We start from the raw sequence: 17,012 nt of genomic DNA, 5'->3' as shown, positions 1-17,012 counted from the left end.
TCTTGTGGCAGTAAGCTTTGAGATTGCTCGCACTCAAAACTGGTATCCCTGGTGCTCCTGCCTTATTTCACATCTACTGCTAATATGTTCATTCCTTATCTATGAACAGCATAGTGCTCAACTGTGTGATGTGTCATTGCTTGTGAAATGTAGACTTCACAAGTGTCTTACACTTGCTGACTTGTATTTCTCTTCTCCATGCAGGTACATTTCGGTTAAAATATGCTCCACCAGCTGAAAGTTTAGATTCCACAGATTGACAGTAACTCCATGGACTTCATTTTTTGTGATGGCAAAAGCCCATGGAGTAATTACGGAATTTCAAATTGGAATCTGAGAAGTCCACTTGTTGAGCTTATTAACATTATTTTTTTAATCCAAAGGTGCTCTACTTCACTACACTAGGAAGAAACTGAAGCTTAGGGGTTTATCAAACCCATTTTTACTGATTTGCCAAAATTATAACATGGATCTTAAATGTTGGACCTTCCAGATGGGAGGTGAAACTGGCCAACTACCCTTTTTGTTGTAAACAAACTCCTGCACTTTTGCTGAAGAATGTTGCCATACTTCGATCTTCTGTGCTGGAAACTCGAACTCCCGGGCAGCTATGTTGTAATCTGGAGTGAGAGCTAGAGGTTGACGGTACAGTAGCCATTTGCCTGCTGGACTCTGACATTTGAGGCTAGGTAAACATGTCTACTTTTTCTCAAAAACAAATCAGGCACTACACTCTGGGATTTTAAAGGATTGCACTACAGAAGAATGTATAATTCTATCTGCACTTTTAGCAGACTGAGATCAGTGCGAGAGACGTTCCAATGGTTGGAAATAGGCACCAGCAGGCTATGTGAACTTCTAATAAAGAAATCTTAACCCTCCCTCTCTTCCAAAAGAAAAAAAGGTAGAAGTTTCAATTCATTCTAGAAATGGTTATGCAATGCTTGTCGGCATTTATTTGTCAGTCATGGATTAAACTTACGTTTCTAAGGGTCTAGTGCCAGAGACTGAGCTCAAACAGGTCTTTTAAAAAATACTTTTCCTCTACAACTTTCAAATCTTACCATATATTTAGTTTCTGCCACAGGAAACAGTACTCTACCTTTGAAAGCCAGTTTTAAAACACAGACTCCTGCAGCAGAGTTTGCAAGTTGTTGCTTTACTTTGCATAGCAAAAGTCTTTCTACAAGGGCTCTTGCTTACAGGATATAGAAGTCACAAAGTAAGAAACAGCTGTACATCTTAACCACAACTCGGGTTTGTAGTCTGCCTCCTTCATTTGAAATACGTAGAGTATTGGCTTCGATGTTAACTAGTTAGAATTCTTTTCCACTGACTAAAGCCAGCAAAGCTCAGAACTGAAACATTGTAGACCTACCTGGTCAAAAGGAGGCATACCTTTTTGTATTCATGCTGAATTGGTTGTAGCTATCTTCTTTCATTGATAGGGCTGAAGTTTAAACTGCCTCACATGGGACATTTTAGTGGCTGTGCACAATGTTACTATGGAAGTGGCAAATGAGTATTTCTGCTTCAAGGTATTGTATGGTTGAAGGTGCAGGGAGGTGGGGTTGGCTGCATATCCATGAGGTAGTAAAACAGTGGATCTTGTGGAAATAATGGTAGTATTGGCAGAAAACCAGGTACTCCACTATTGTTTTCTATATCATCAGAGATAAGCTCTATTATCCTTACCTGTTGCCTTTAAAAAACAAACTGGTTTATTCTCTTGGGTGTAGGCATTCAACGGGTTTTGCATATTCAACTCTGGGAGAAGCTTAGCATGAGCTTCCTGCCATTTCTCAGCTTCATAGAGACCCAAGTCCAAAGTTGTAAAAACACATGGTTTGTAGCAGCCCTACATCCAACTTCAGTTATTTCTATGCAATGAAGTGCTAGACTTTCATATCCTGTTTGGCTTTACCAAAACAGTATTACATATAGGGTTAGATCCAGCCCATGATTTTTAATTATGCTTGTAATGACTGAACCTCTAAGACGGCTAATAGAAGTGGATACTATTAGGAAACTTGTAGAACTACAAGAGGTAATGAGAACTGACAGAGCAATTTACTTTGCCTTAATGACCCTGATTGACATCAGCAGAAACATGCCACTCTGTACTAAATCTGTCAGTTATTGTTTACTCTTAAAAGTTGGGAGCCTTTCCATTGGCCCAAAATGTGCTAAAAGCAAAATGTATCGGTTCTTAAACAGAAATAACCCAACACCATACAAACTTTCCAGGATCAACAGAAAGCCTTTATCAGGCATTTAAATTGGAGTCTCTGGAAACATGGCCCCATGAGCAGTATGATGTTCAGAAATAAAGTTTCCATTCATACAAAAAGAAAGCTGTCTCAGCTAGCTGTTGGGCTGTCAAACAAAATTATGTTTAACTTAACTAGTGGACAAGTGGAGAGCCAATTGCCTTGTTAAGTTTCTAAAGGTAAACTGAGGCATATAAGGCAAGCCTGCATAGTGACTTAATTTTATTAAAACTGTTCTCTACTGTTTCATCTACAAAGTGGCTGTCAGGCAGAGGACTTTGAAGCAAGACAAGTGCAAGAGGAAATGGACACTAGCTGCCTAGATCATAGTTTGGCTGAAACTTTACACTAGAGAATGTAATTTGTGCCATGAAAATAGCATAAAACAGAACCATCAAAAGCCCTGGTCTGTATGAAACAAACTATGTACTAAAAACTGGCATGGCAAACTGCTGGAGAAATGCTATTTGCATATAACTAAGGTTTCAACTAGGCACGGCTTAGTTAATGGGAAATTTCTCAAGCAGTATGCGGGTCTATGCCTGAACAAAGAAGGGTCTTTCTGAATTATGTCAAACCCTGTATTTCATGCAAGCCTAGGATACGAAAGAGACACCCAAATTTAAGCCACCCCAAGTAAAAGGCAAGTTATTCAATGGGTACAATACCATTTTATGGGGAAAGCCCTAAACTGAGGCCAACTTAATTATTTTAAGGTGGGAGGGAAGGGTGGGTATTTTGTTTTGCTTCTGAATAGACACTTGTAAGCCTCTTAAGCTGCTTTACTTAGATATGGCCAAAGGCAGAATTAAGAGAGTAGTAATTCAGAAAGCAACAAATATTCAAACAATTTTTACTCTTCCAACTACCTTTGGAACTATTTCTGCATACTAACTTCTTATAAACATAGGAAGAGCCTATGTCTTGCAGCACAGAAAATAACTTTCCATTAGGAATGAAGAAAACACCTCTACCCATTTCGAGCCATTTCTTTTACATTATATTACAAATGTGCATGTAACTTTATATAAATATTAAAAGTTTTGTAAATATTTAATATCCACCTAATTTGATTTTGAATTGTAAATGTCAAGTATTCTGGTATTTGAATTTTTATGTTTTATTATACTTTGTTAAAGGTAAAATTGTACATTTTTAGAATGTTTTTATCTGAGTAAATTTAATGTACTGAACAAAAATTAAAGACTATAGTAGTGTCTTTTCAGACATCCTCACTTTTAATATATATTTTTTCCATTTTCAGTGGGAGACTAAAGAAAACGTACTGCAAGTGCAGCAGGTTCAACCAAAGGTTAACATAAACATGCATTGTCTCAAAGGTGGCAGCTGTAGACAGGTACTGCAGAGCTATCCAACAGCTTTATCTGCAAGTTGTCCATTTTAGGTAGGTGCTCTGAAGGGTACAGAAAAGCCACACTGCAGCCTGGGATATCAGCTTCTTCTGTCAGGAGCTTTTCCATGTTCTCATACAGGTACTTAATTCTCAGTCTCATTTGGAATCCAGTATCTTGCCCACATTCAGGAAGCAGGCAATGTTGTTTTTCATAGCTCAAGCATCTTCACAAGTGTCATTAGTATGGCCACAGAATCTCCTACTTTTGTGACAATGTTCTATTCTGCAACAGTAAAGGAATCTGAGCCAAGGTAGTGGGAGGCTGAAGACTTTTGTTCAATTCTGTCTACTGCTCTTCATATACAGCATTAAGATAGTTTTAAAATGGACTTGTATATAAGCTTAACTTCTAATCAAGTTGAGATGGAATCATCCATTTGAGCACTTTAAAAACAAAAGAAAAATCAACATTTATACAAGAGCAGCCAGTAGCCCATTGTAAGGATGGCTGTCTTATGAAGAAATAGTAACTGAACAAAAGACTTTAAAATTTTACAGTGAAGTAAAAGCTCACAGTGAACTTGTTAGAAGCAAGCATTGAACAGATGCATGCAAAGGTAGAAACTGCATGTCATTGTGATATTTTACAGCATGTCAAGATTTAGCCTCTCCACATAATAAAAATTTGTTTGCTATAACATATAATTAAATTCACATGCATTAATATACAAGGATAAGTCTTAGCTTACTACATTTCACTGTATAACAAATGGGGAAGCAGGACACCATCTGAATTACTTTCCTTTTGCACAGGACATACCCTGTTTACAGCAAAATTTAAGTCCCTATCTATGCAACTGACTGGAAGCAGTGATCAAACTTCTTTGCAACTTTAGATATTGCCCAGTCTAAAACAAAGGGAAATTCTTTTTGAGTTTTGATAGTTTGAAATGCAGCTAAAGGAAACGGGCTTTCTGCCAACGAGAAAATACAAAAATGTTCTTCATGTATTCTAATGAAAATAAAATATAGGTAGCGAGATTAATATGCTAAATATAAAGAAACATCAACAGCTGTCAGGCTTGCCAATGTTTACTGTATTACTTTGGCAATTGGCTAACCTCAAAGCCCTACTACCTCCCAATGCTTTCTGACTGACAAAATGAAGTCCTCCTTGATGAGGGTTTGGGTTGATTTAATTAGAATAAATTTAACAAGGTGTAGAACAGAACACCAAACTCTGGATAGACTGAAGCTTTTCTTCGACAACAGTTACGTATATATTTCCTAAAACTAGCATAAAGCTGTGATGTTTGGTATATAATAATTAGCAATCTGATGTTTCGCCTTCTAAGTAACAGTAGCCACCCCTTTCATCACATGCACTGATCTATCAAAAAAAGAGTTAAAAGAAGCAGACCATTACTCCTATTTGTTCCCTTTCTTAAAAAGCAGTTTTCAGGAGCTGAAAGAGTACTTAACATTATGAGATGTCACACGTAAGTATTTCAGTTTGCTGCTAAATGCTAGCCCATTTTCTATGATTAATGCAAACATCCCTTTTATTGACAACTTAACACACACACACACATGTACAGTATAGTTTAAAATTCCAGAGGCTTAAAGCAAATGTGCCTGTGCAAATTTTATAGCAGGTCTACAAAGCTGCGCTGCTTGTCTATACTGGCACTTATCTGTTCAATATTCACAAATAAAACAGTACGGTGAGAACACCCGCTAAGCACAACTACTGTGAGCAGGTTGGTGACATCCCTTTGTTTTTTCCTGTGGGAGGGAGGGGTAAAAACTATCCTAGGCTACAAGCCACTGGGGATGGTTTACAGAGATTTCATTCCAAATGTTTCCTGAGAGGCATACACCATGTACAGGAATCCGTCCTCGTCCTTTTCGCTTTCATACACCTCCGAAATTGGTGTTGAAACGCTCACCATGCTGTGTCCATTCACCAGTAAGAAGAAAGCTTGATTGGAATTCAGCTGCAGCCGACGCCTAGAAGACAGGAAACTGAATGGACACTTCCCTTGGAACATGGCTAACAAATTCAAATGCAGAAGCAAAATACAAAAAAAAAAAACCACTGCCTTTGGAAATTCCTGGTTTAGCAACAGTCTCCTGCTTTGCCACATCCAAGAATCACATGAATACCAGAAAGCATGTGTGATTAGGGCACTTCTGAAGGCAGACTCCTCACCTAAGCAACATCAGAGGGGAGGGACTTGCAGCTACACTGATCTTATAAAGCCTCAAGTGACACTAAAGCCTGCTGTGTTGCCTAAGAGGAAGGACAACACTGCTAGAGACTGCATGTTGCTTTTAGATGCTAACCACCCATTTTAACCATTTCAATGGACTACAGAGCACATCAGTGCCAGCTACAGCAAGTTTACTCAGTAACAGGCATCACACTCCAGAATTATATAGAGCCCATATAATCAAGTTCCCTTTCTGTGAAGAGTTGTCAACAGAGACGGAAAACTGTGTCAGCCTAATTCCTGTTACGATCAAGCATCGGCAAATATGCTTGCCATGCAGTGTGTGGCACCGCTCCATATCAAGCAACCATCCTAACTTGGAAGCTGCAGAGGTGGGCAGGGATTGTCTGCTGAAGATCTCTGCCACCTTCCAAGTTGGGTGGAAAACTGGCAGCTGCATGGCAAAGGCAGACCTGAAGAGCCTTGGCTCTAACAGAACCAGTGCAGCATCCCTCCCCTCCCCACCCCCCAAAAAAACACCTAGCCTCTTTCCTGCTCCTACCACTTCCTAGAGGCATACAGAACAACTACAGGCAGTGGCACTGAACAAAACATTCCCCACTCAACCTCTGAGAAGTTGTGGCACCTTCAGGCAATGTAGCGCAACCATGCACACACTCTAGCCAGGCTTTTCTGTAGGAAGGAGGGAAGCTTAGCAAGACCAGTTGTTTTTTTAGTTTTGCCAACAAGTAGGTCAAACACTGTGGACCTTTGTTATGATTGTTACTTGACATTTTTTAAAGCTCACTTGGGAAACCCTTAATGTATAGCACAAGCTACTGTCCTGAATGAGAGACCTTTCAGTACCACAGGTAGGTTAGATACCTGATAATCTTGATCAGCTCACTCATGTTGACATGATCTGGGACCAGAAACTTTGTTTTATCCAGAATGGGAAGTTGCTTTTCTCCTTTGTACCTTTCAATGATTACCTGGAGGAAAATGGTAAAGTTAGGACTTATAATTTAGGACTTTTCAGTATGGTGAGCCACAGGCATATTCTTGCTAGATACCTATAGGTTTGCTTAATGCAATTCTGCTACTTTGTACTACAGTGGTTTATATTTTTATTATTTCTATTGTTTTACTGTATGCCACCTTGCATTTTTAATGAGGCTCAGCATGAAATTCTTAAAACAAACCCAGTCACCTGAATTGAGCTGCGAAAAGGAGCTGCAATAGAGAAGACCCCAGCCTTGTGGGGAGAACTAATCCATCCCTGGCACAGGTTTGCAGTGAAAGGCTAGCGTGCCCTCCTCCCCACCTGTCACCCCAATTTCAGCCCCTTCTCCATTCAGTTATGCATAAACAGGGCAAGAGGACTACAATCAGGAAAACCTGGGAACAGCAAACATTTGACTTCCATTATGCAGAATGAAATGGAGGGAGAAAATAAAAATCTTCCTAGGCCAAATATATTTGCAGCCTCTAGTGTGGATGATTTCACTGCTAGTCCCCAAAGTGCATGTGTTGCCACTACCTACCAGGTTATTTTCCTGATTTAATTCTCAACAAATAACAGACAATAGAGCTGAAAGTCTACTCACTGGTATCTTTGTTGGATGCTGCTCTCGAATAAGTCTGACATCTTCTATTCTTTGTTCTACAGGGGAGAAAAAGAAAGTTGTACCTACCGTAAATGCTTGAAGAAGCAGTGTTATCAGATATATAACAGGCACCCCAAACTTTGCCTCCCCAGATGTTTTGGACTACAATTCGCACCATCCCTGACCACTGGTCCTGTTAGCTAGGGATCATGGGAGTTGTAGGCCAAAACATCTGGAGGACCGCAGTTTGGGGATGCCTGGATATATAACATCTACACAGAACAACTTGTTATCTAGGGGTTTCATTGCCCTGGAACAGAAGCACACACAGAGGCAGCCATTTGTAGGAAGGGCAGGATATAAATCAAAAAAATAAATCATAAGCAGAATGAGAGGAGCATAAACCACACCCACATTAGTATACCCAAGCTGATAGCATTAGAAGCAAGGTTAACTGGCAGTCTTTCTAGATCAGGGTGGGAATGTAACTCAAGTGCTGCTGAAAATTCATGCTGGTAATGAGGAAGCTACAGTGGAAAGGGGAAGGCACAAGAGAAAAAGGGGTACTTGCCCACTTTTAACTGTAGCCCCACCCATGAAGCTGCTAACTGATCCCCCCCCCCCCGGCGGCATGTGCACTAGTAGAAATTCCTTAAGGACAACTTAAGACAAACGGGGGGGGGGGGGGAGAAAATGCCATCCTAAAAATAGAGAAGCATATCCCTTCATAGTGAAAAGTTAAAGCAGGCAAGTTAAGTTGAAGGGTAAACAAGTTGAGCTTGGTTCACTAGGCACACAGTAGTACAACAAATCTGCTGAAGTAGTTCTAAATCTGAGACCACCTGGGAAGCCCAAGAACCCAGTCTGAGGGCCATGGGGAAGGAGCAAACACAACAAAGAGTCTTACAGCATAAGCTTTTGTAGACTAGAAGAGCACACTTCACAGCTTATGTCATAATGAAATGTTAGTTTTAAGGTGCTACAAGACTGTTTTTACTGCTAAAAAGACGAAGTTAGTGTTATAAGAATTTTGAGGTCATATATATATATATATAATAATTGTTCATAAAACATGTACATGAATGTACAGAAACATGTCTGAAGCAGCACAGGAAAACAGGCCTGACTGACACCATTTTGACTCTCTCTGACCAGGTGTTCCTCTGCAAGGAAGAAGTGGGGTGGGGGGAACCTTCTCATTGTCTCAGGAATTAAAGTGATAATCCCTGGCATCCTGATACCTGACTGCCAGACAAAAGGGTGTGATTAACTTGGCTGGGAAACAGGGAAATGTAAATATCTCTCAATTTTGTTGATTAGGTTTTGGGGGCAGGGGGCAGGGTCCAGACTGCTCAGATTACTGCCACCAGACCTCCCCGTTCATGATGTGCCTATGATGAATCTAGGGAGGGGGGGTCTTGGGCTACACCCCTTCTGTGACATATGGATGATGCTTCTGGGGGGTGGGCTGAAACCAATTTCAAATCTCTTTTTAAGGACAAGACATCTTTGTTTGGGGTTCCTTCCTTGTTCTCCTGTGTGAGAGGAAGGACCCTGTTGCAACAGCAAAAATAAAAGTGCCTTGCTTCGTACGTCCTGGTTTGGTCTCTGTTATTTGGTGGGCAGGAGACGCTTAAATTCGTCTGCTTGCCTGGATCCTTGAGCTCTCCCTGGGTCAAGATCCATTTCTCTGGGTTCATAGGAACCAGCTTAAATTTTACAACATTAGTGAGAAAACATGGCTATCCCCTCGAAGAAAATAGCTCCATGTAAATAAAAAGTATTAAAAAATTCATCTAAGTATTTTAAATAGTTACATATTGCATTTTTAAAGCTAGAGAGCTTCCACTAGGTTCCCCCACCCCCAGCCTAGAGGACTGTTGGTGCCCCAAACTCCTTTGCAAAGGAAAACAAACAGCACGACCTCTACTTTCGTTTTCAGCGGCACAGCAGCAAAACAAAGCCTCAATTCTTTTTCCACTCCAACATGCAAGCAGGAAAACCAGTTTAAGCAGAACAAAGACAGTAACAACAACAAAAGCAACAGCCGGAGTCTTCCTGTATTTCTTTTTTAAATGATAGTAACAATTAAGGGACGTTTACAGTTGAACCTAACTAGAGCTTGTTACAGCAGGATTCTTGGATCATATTACAAAGCTGAAACTTGGTGGACTCGGCTGGAAGGCTAACTAATTCACAGGCCTTTGCCACAGACAATATTTGTTGTTTAATCTGCCTGTCACTAACTCCTGAGAGGTGGAGGTAATTGCCCAACGTTGTCCCCAAAACTTCCTGCTTCGGGCTGGAGGTCACCCTCTGTTTTGGTCATCAACAGTATTAGGAAAATTGCAGCCCAATGATTCAACATTACCCTCTGCTTCCTCACATAACAAACTGACACAGCAGATCGGAGACAAACAAATCCATGGATTCCGAACAGTTGAGCTGCTTAAAGTTGTGCAGGCAATACCCAGGAAAGAATAGGGAAGGGGATCTGTCATAAGTACTGAATACTTCCACATCACTAAGGGAAGACACCCCAGATAAAGCTTGGGAATGAAACTGCAAACACATGCAACATCCAGACAAGAAGTTCTACACTACAGCATCCAGCATATAATCTGGCCTTCTCACATTCAACATACAGTATACTTAAGATAAAGAGCACCATCTCCATTGTTTCGACAACTGATCAACAAAGGGTAGGCCCCACCACCCTCTAAGTGCTGGGGTGAGGGGGGAAGGGGTGCCACAGCAGAGTGCAGAGCAGGCATGGTGCCAGGTAGGGAAAGAGGCTGGCACGGGGAGGGGGGCTGTTTACTCCTCCTCTGGCTCTTGAGCTCAACGGAAGCCGGCAGAGCCATCAACAGGCCCTGCATTCGCCTCAAACACAACACCTCAGCCCCCCCCGCAAAGTAATGGAAGAGGGTCCTACTTATACTCCCAATGGGGGGGGGGTAACAGTCATGGTGGGTGGTGAATCACTCTGCCCAAGATCCAGAACTAGGAGATGGGGAGAAAGGGGTTTACTGTATTAAAGGGGGGGGGGGTATGACTGTACCACCAACCCATAAACCCGCCCCCATGGCCGATGGGGAGTGCGATAACAGGCCAAGCACCTTCTTCAAGCACCTTCTTCCCTCGACTCCGCGAGGGAAGAAAGGAGTAAGCCTCATCCCACCCCCAACAATGGGGGTGTTTTGCCTTTTCCTCAACTCTTCTTCCCTTGCCCCAGCGTGACCCGCTTACCTTCTCCCCACCGCCACACATATAGCACACACAGCGCCCGCCGCCACGTTCATGGACCATCTCCCCAGCTCTTCACTGTTCCCTACTTCCGAGTATCCCCCTTTAGTCACCAAGCTCCCCCCCCCACTCAAAACCACCTCGCAGGTGTTCCCTTGGCCACCCCACTTCATGTGGTGCGTCTCTCCCCAAGGCCCCCCCGACTCTGTAACAGCCCCCTCTCCCCCCGGTTGGCTAACGCACAGGCCCTTCCCCCACCGAAAGTGCGTCGCTGCTTGAAGCTCTTTTCCGAGGGCATCGCGGCGACTGGCTCCTCCTCCACCTCCTTCGACTCTCTCCCCTCTCAGCGGCGCGGACCATCCACACCAAAACCCTCGCCCGCGATCAGCTGACAAACGTAGCCCCGCCTCTCCCGAGCTGATTGCGTCACAGGGAGGGAGGGAGGGGCGGACGGACGAAGGAAGGAAGGAAGGAAAAGCGAGAGGCCGGGCATTCGTAGGCTTCAATGGCTTCACCGCACGGTAGTGCGCGTGCGTAGCGACGGAAGCCCGACGCCTCAGGCAAGGAAGAGGAGAGGAGGAGGAGGGGAGTCGACGTTGGCGACGCGAGCGCGCCTGCGCAGGCGAAACGAGGCGCGGGCGGGGGAGTCAGAAGCTGAGCCTGCCGCAGGGCGGCGCCAAAACAGTGACTTCATCGCGCACAAACGCAGCCCCGCCCATCGCCATGGTTACCATGTCACCCTCCCCGGAGGAAGAGAAGGCCTCTGATTTGGTTTTGCCGCAATTTCCATATTAAAGAAAGAAGTTCCCCTCATCTCACGATCAAGCACCTGGGGCGGGATCTTATATCAGAGCTAAAGATCTGGAGCGCATCAAGTAATACTAGAGAGAGAGCGGCGGGGGGGATATTCTGAACATATGCAAAACACTTTCCTCCCCGTCTCCTTTGTGCAATTGAAAGCCCACATACAAGACTTGATAGCATTGCCCTCTCCTACGTTGTTTCTCTGTAACTGGTATTCAGATGCATGCCACCTCTAATCCTGGGGGTATCATGGATATCCTTAATTTGCCTAATCTCTTTTCATAGCATCTATCTGAGGCCATTACATTTTATGGGCACAAATGCCATTGTTTATGTGTTGTGTTGTGTGAATAAGTAGTTCCTTTTGTTTGCTCTAAATCTCCCACCATTCAGCTTTATTGGGTATTCCAGGTTATAGTATTATAGGAGGCGGGGAAAACAGACCTTCCATAACAATTCTTTTCATATTTAAGGTGACACGATGACACAACGTGTGTTTCCAGTGCTTTGCTTCTAGAAAAAGTGCAGATACTGTGTACCCTCTGAGTACCACCAGAAAAAAAAAACACTTTGTTTCTCTCTGTAACTTGTCTCTGTTATTGCATTTGTGGCCAAGAAAGGAATGCCAAGTCCATTGCAAGATGCTCTGACTGTTCTACAATAGCAGATCAGCAGACATTTAATTACTGATTACTCAAAGCCAAGTATTTCCTGTAACTGCATAAGCCTAACATTATAAGGACACTTACAAATGTGATGTCCTTGAATTCTAATAAGACCTGTCATACATTTTATCAGAATAATAACTTCTTGTTATTTTTTCCCCTTTCCCAGCCACGTGGATCTCATTGGCTACGACTCGTTTGAAGGACTGGTCTGCTTAAAACAACACTGGAAAAGGAACTGGCATAGTTGTTTGACAGAGTCTTTATACTCTGAAGTCGGGTGTCAGTTTCAGAGGAACTTCCAGCATGCAGCTGAAACAGAACAAAGAGGCAGTTTGAGAGACAGCTGTGGGACTTCTCCCTGCCAAACTCTGTTCCCAGAGACAAAACAAATTAGCAATATATCTCCAACAACAGATAAGTGACATAAAGCTTTACTGAATTCCAGAGCCATTTGGTTGGCCACTGGAAAACGAAATGCTGGGCTTTGGTCTGATTCAGTAGGTCTAGTGTCAGCACCTGGTATGTTTGGGTAACTGTTGGGCCCATACACCTGGCAGGGTTCACTGGGGCCTGCCCTGCCTTCCCTGCTGCAGTGAGTGCCACTGAGCCTCCCACCACCACCAATCGCTCCCCACAGTCCCCAGATGCCAGCTGGCTCTATTAATGTTTGAAGTTTCACTCTCACCACATCAGTCATCTGTTAGGTGGTATGAAAGAAGAGGTGAAGGGGCACATAGCAGGTGACTGACCCGGGAATGCAGGTTGCCAGTGCTACATAACTCCACTCCCAGTGAGGCTTCCTTGGAGTCAGAACCATCCTGTCCTCCCCATGCCTAAGTTTGTTCGGTTTACATATACGGTAAAAGGAGTCGCTAAACTACCGGTAGTACTGTATGGGGCTTTGCAGGCAAGGAACTGAACACCCAATCTATTTACAGGTAGGTAGCCGTGTTGGTCTGGGTCGAAGTAAAATAAAAAAATTCCTTCAGTAGCACCTTAAAGACCAACTAAGTTTTTATTTTGGTATAAGCTTTCGTGTGCATGCACACTTCTTCAGATACGCTGAAATAGGAGTCCCCAGGCACTTATGTAGAGAAGGGGTGGGGAGGGGAGGGGGTATCACTCAGAAGGGTGGTGGAAGTGGGTGATTGACTGACTGATAGCTGTTGATGACCGAAAACAACTGCAAATGGTTTTGCATGAAAAAGCAAGGGTTGAGACAATGAGATGGCTGAAGATCGCTTTATCATGTATAATGAGATAAGAATCCAGTGTCTCTGTTCAAACCAGGTCCCTCCATGGTTATCACCAAGCTCCCACTATGATTTTTTTAAAATTAGTTGGCTCTTTATAAACCTTTTAATAAATAAAAATAACAGAAAAACTTCCAGAATATGGACAGTAATACATTGAGGCAAACTACTGTACAGTGTTGAATCTCTCTTGGTGAAATGTACTCCTTTGTATGATTTGAGAAACTGAGCACCCATTTCAGACTGGCCTGAGAACCAGGAGGCTGTGAGTTTATACAAACCTCTCTAGTTTGTACTGAGCTTAGTTTTGTCTCAGAATGAAGTTCCATTATTACAGATTGGTAAGCAAGTAATGATGAGTAAAGCTACCATCCAAGAGAATGAATGTGATTATGACTGTCTCCCATGTGGTAAATTTTTAATGGATATTGATTTTTTAAATGCTTTGACTCAGAGCCATTGGCTTGTGGATTGCTGGCTGCTTGTACAACTAGATAATATCAAAAACCTTGCAGTGCAATTTTACTCAGAAGTCCTACTGAATTCAGTGGAACATAAAGGTAAAGGTAAAGGGACCCCTGACCATTAGGTCCAGTCGTGACCAACTCGGGGGTTGCGCGCTTATCTCGCATTATTGGCCGAGGGAGCCGGCGTACAGCTTCCAGGTCATGTGGCCAGCATGACAAAGCCGCTTCAGGCAAACCAGAGCAGCACATGGAAACGTCGTTTACCTTCCCGCTGTAGCGGTTCCTATTTGTCTACTTGCACTTTGATGTGCTTTTGAACTGCTAGGTTGGCAGGAGCTGGGACCAAGCAACAGGATCTCACCCCGTCGCAGGGATTCGAACCGCCGACCTTCTGATCAGCAAGCCCTAGGCTCAGTGGTTTAACCACAGCGCCACCTGGGTCCCTGTGGAACATACTTTTAGGTAAATGTGTATAGGATTGCAGTGTTAGATATTTCCAATGTTGTACTCCTTTGCACTGATACCTACCGTAGGAACAAGCACCCTGGATCACAGTAGGACCTACTTCTGAGTAAACTGTCATAGAATCACACTGTACAATATTGTTGCCTGCCACTGAATCTCCAAATGGTGCGATGTTCCAGGGTTTCCAGGCACACTTACCCAGGGTCTGTGTTTCCTTTTGGAAAGGCAACACAGTGGAGACTGTGGTGTTTTTATGATATATGGCTTATCCTATATAATAATGTCCAAGTTGTCCCTGCGTCCAGTTGTCCCGTGTGTCCCTGGGGTACTGCGCATGTACCCCAGAGACACAGGGATTGGACGGAGGGACAACGGCCAACCGCCGCTCCGAAGCCCAGTCTCATGCTGGAGGTGCACGGCGAGGCGGCGGGGGAAAGAAGCGCTCCCCCCGGCAGCCTTGCCGCGCACCTCCGGCATGGGACGGCGCTTCCTCGGCGAGGGAAGCCGGCTTTGGCTTGGCGGCGGCGGGAAGAAGAGGAGGAATTCCTCCTCTTTTTCCCGCCGCCGCCAAGCCAGTCCCCAAACTGAAGTGCGGCGCGGCGGGGGCTTTTCGCCCTTTGCCTTCCCGGAGCGAAGGGGGAGGCAAACGGCGAAAAGCACCCGTCGCGCCGCACTTCGGCTCGGGGACTGGCTTGGCGTGCGCGGCGAGGCGGTGGGGGGGAGAAGCGCTCCTCCCCCCCCCCGCTGCCTCGGCACGCAGCGCCGGCATGGGACGGAGTTTCGGAGAAGGTCTCCGAAGCCCCGTCTCATGCGGGAGGTGCGCGGTGAGGCGGCGGGGGGGAGAAGCGCTCCTCCCCCCCTGCGCCTCACCAGGCAGCGCCGACATGGGACGGGGCTTCGGAGACCTTCTCCGAAGCCCCGTCTCATGCGGGAGGTGCGCGGCGAGGCGGGGGGGGGAGAGAAGCGCTCCTCCCCCCCCCCCGCCGCCTCACCACGCAGCGCTGGCATGGGACGGAGTTTTGGAGAAGGTCTCCGAAGCCCCGTCTCATGCGGGAGGTGCGCAGCGGGGGGGGGCGGGAGAAGTGCTTCTCTCCCCCCCCCGCCGCCTCGCCACGCACCTCCCGCATGAGACGGGGCTTCGGAGACCTCCGAAGCTCCGTCCCATGCCGGCGCTGCAGGACAGCAGCGTTCTAGCGCCCGTTTTTAAACGGGCTGAATTCCACTAGTTTACACATATAACCTGAGCCTACAATGGAGTGTTTCATAACATTAACATTCCAGAGGGTCTTGCTTTTCCCATATGTGCAGCCCTGGATTCAAACAGACGATAGCCATGGCTCTGCCTGTTGCTTAGCATCTTGCTCACATAACTGCTAACTCTCTCTAAGCTGTGTGGCTTTATCTGTAGAGGGAGGGAGAGGCCTCATTCATTTGCCTTCTTAGACAGGATTCTGTGGTCCTTTATTGTTCTTAATGGCACATCCCCAGGCTATCACCTCATGAGGAAGTTAGGTAAAGGGACCCCTGACCATTAGGTCGCTCATCTCACTTTACTGGCCGAGGGAGCTGGCGTCCAGCTTCCCAGTCATGTGGCCAGCATGACTAAGCTGCTTCTGGCGAACCAGAGAAGCACATGGAAACGCCGTTTACCTTCCCACTGGAGTGGTACCTATTTATCTACTTGCACTTTGACATGCTTTCAGACTGCTAGGTTGGCAGGAGCAGAGACCGAGCAACGTGAGCTCACCACATTGCGGGGATTCAAACCACCCACCTTCTGATCGTCAACCCCTAGGCTCTGTGGTTTAGACCACAGCGCCACCCGCATCCCAATGAGGAAGTTAGCCTTGCTTAATTAGCTTTTAACACTTGCTGGTTCAAGTATTGTCTAGCACACAGCTTAATACACATGGATCTGGCTTAAAACGCATGAGTCCTGGTTTTAACACTTCAAGCATTGATTAATTTCTAACACTAGTTTATTCAAGAGATTATAATGGTCTAGCACCCACAAACACCTGCGCCTTGAACCTTAATAAATTACTGATACTTGTTTAATTTCATATCAGATATAGACAGACAGATGATAGAGATACAGATATATATCAGATATATATATATATGTTTTAATTTGTATGTGTGTGTTTACATACAGATACACACACACACACACACACACACACACACACACACACACACACACATCTTGCATTATTTATCGTGTGCTGGTTCTACCCCGAGGAAACCTGTTAGAATCCTACCACACCAAGCTAGTTATTTTTTGAAAAGTCTTATAACTAATCTTTCTGAAGTGGAGGGTTTATTTAAAAGAAAAAATATATTATTTATATGCAGATATGTATAAAAATATAAGCTTTTATCATTTAACATTGAGCCATGTCGCCATGTAAGAAGAAAGTGGTGGTGATTATTTGCTTGGTCGGTCAGGGATTTCGTAACAGTTTTCAAAATACAAAGTTATTTGTAATGATAACTGTTTTGTAGTGTAGAGCTGTGAATCCGGATGCCGCTTTTACATGCCTTGGAGTTTCGGGGGAGAGGTTTGACGAAATCCATACGAGCTACAAAAAACAAGGATTAAAACTCTCCCATTTTTTTTGCTGGTGGCTATCAAGAAGAATCTGCCGAGCCACTTTTCGCAGGA

General features: G+C 44.4%; 2 protein-coding genes across 3 annotated transcripts in view; one reads left to right on the top strand and one right to left on the bottom strand.

Moving 5' to 3' along the window:
• Positions 1-2,240, top strand: part of ZCCHC14 (zinc finger CCHC-type containing 14) — a 33,478-nt gene extending 31,238 nt beyond the window's left edge. For both annotated transcript variants that reach the window (XM_035117494.2, XM_035117493.2), the window contains one exon: positions 205-2,240. In XM_035117494.2, the coding sequence (XP_034973385.2) occupies positions 205-260 (56 nt within the window). In that variant the 3' untranslated portion in view covers positions 261-2,240. The remainder of the gene's footprint in view (positions 1-204) is intronic.
• Positions 2,241-3,485: 1,245 nt separating this feature from the next.
• Positions 3,486-11,116, bottom strand: MAP1LC3B (microtubule associated protein 1 light chain 3 beta). The gene is made up of 4 exons (XM_035117495.2): positions 10,949-11,116; positions 7,445-7,500; positions 6,723-6,829; positions 3,486-5,634 (listed from the first exon to the last, which is right to left on the bottom strand). The coding sequence occupies exons 1-4, from the start codon at positions 10,986-10,988 to the stop codon at positions 5,463-5,465; spliced, it is 375 nt and encodes a 124-aa protein (XP_034973386.1). The 5' UTR covers positions 10,989-11,116; the 3' UTR covers positions 3,486-5,462.
• Between the last annotated feature and the right edge of the window lie 5,896 nt (positions 11,117-17,012).

The sequence above is a fragment of the Zootoca vivipara genome, chromosome 6, assembly GCF_963506605.1.
Source record: "Zootoca vivipara chromosome 6, rZooViv1.1, whole genome shotgun sequence".
Lineage (NCBI taxonomy): Eukaryota > Metazoa > Chordata > Lepidosauria > Squamata > Lacertidae > Zootoca > Zootoca vivipara.
Note: the sequence above shows the minus strand (reverse complement) of the source record. Positions and strands in the feature narration are given on the sequence as shown.

What these genes read in the sequence shown, in the direction of transcription:
- MAP1LC3B (XM_035117495.2), bottom strand. Translation starts at nt 10,988, where the DNA reads ATGCCCTCGGAAAAGAGCTTCAAGCAGCGACGCACTTTCG. An exon ending in CAAGCAGCGACGCACTTTCG is followed by an intron (nt 7,501 to 10,948) that starts GTGGGGGAAGGG and finishes TCTCCCCTGTAG; the next exon opens with AACAAAGAATAGAAGATGTC. An exon ending in AGCATCCAACAAAGATACCA is followed by an intron (nt 6,830 to 7,444) that starts GTGAGTAGACTT and finishes ATTTTCCTCCAG; the next exon opens with GTAATCATTGAAAGGTACAA.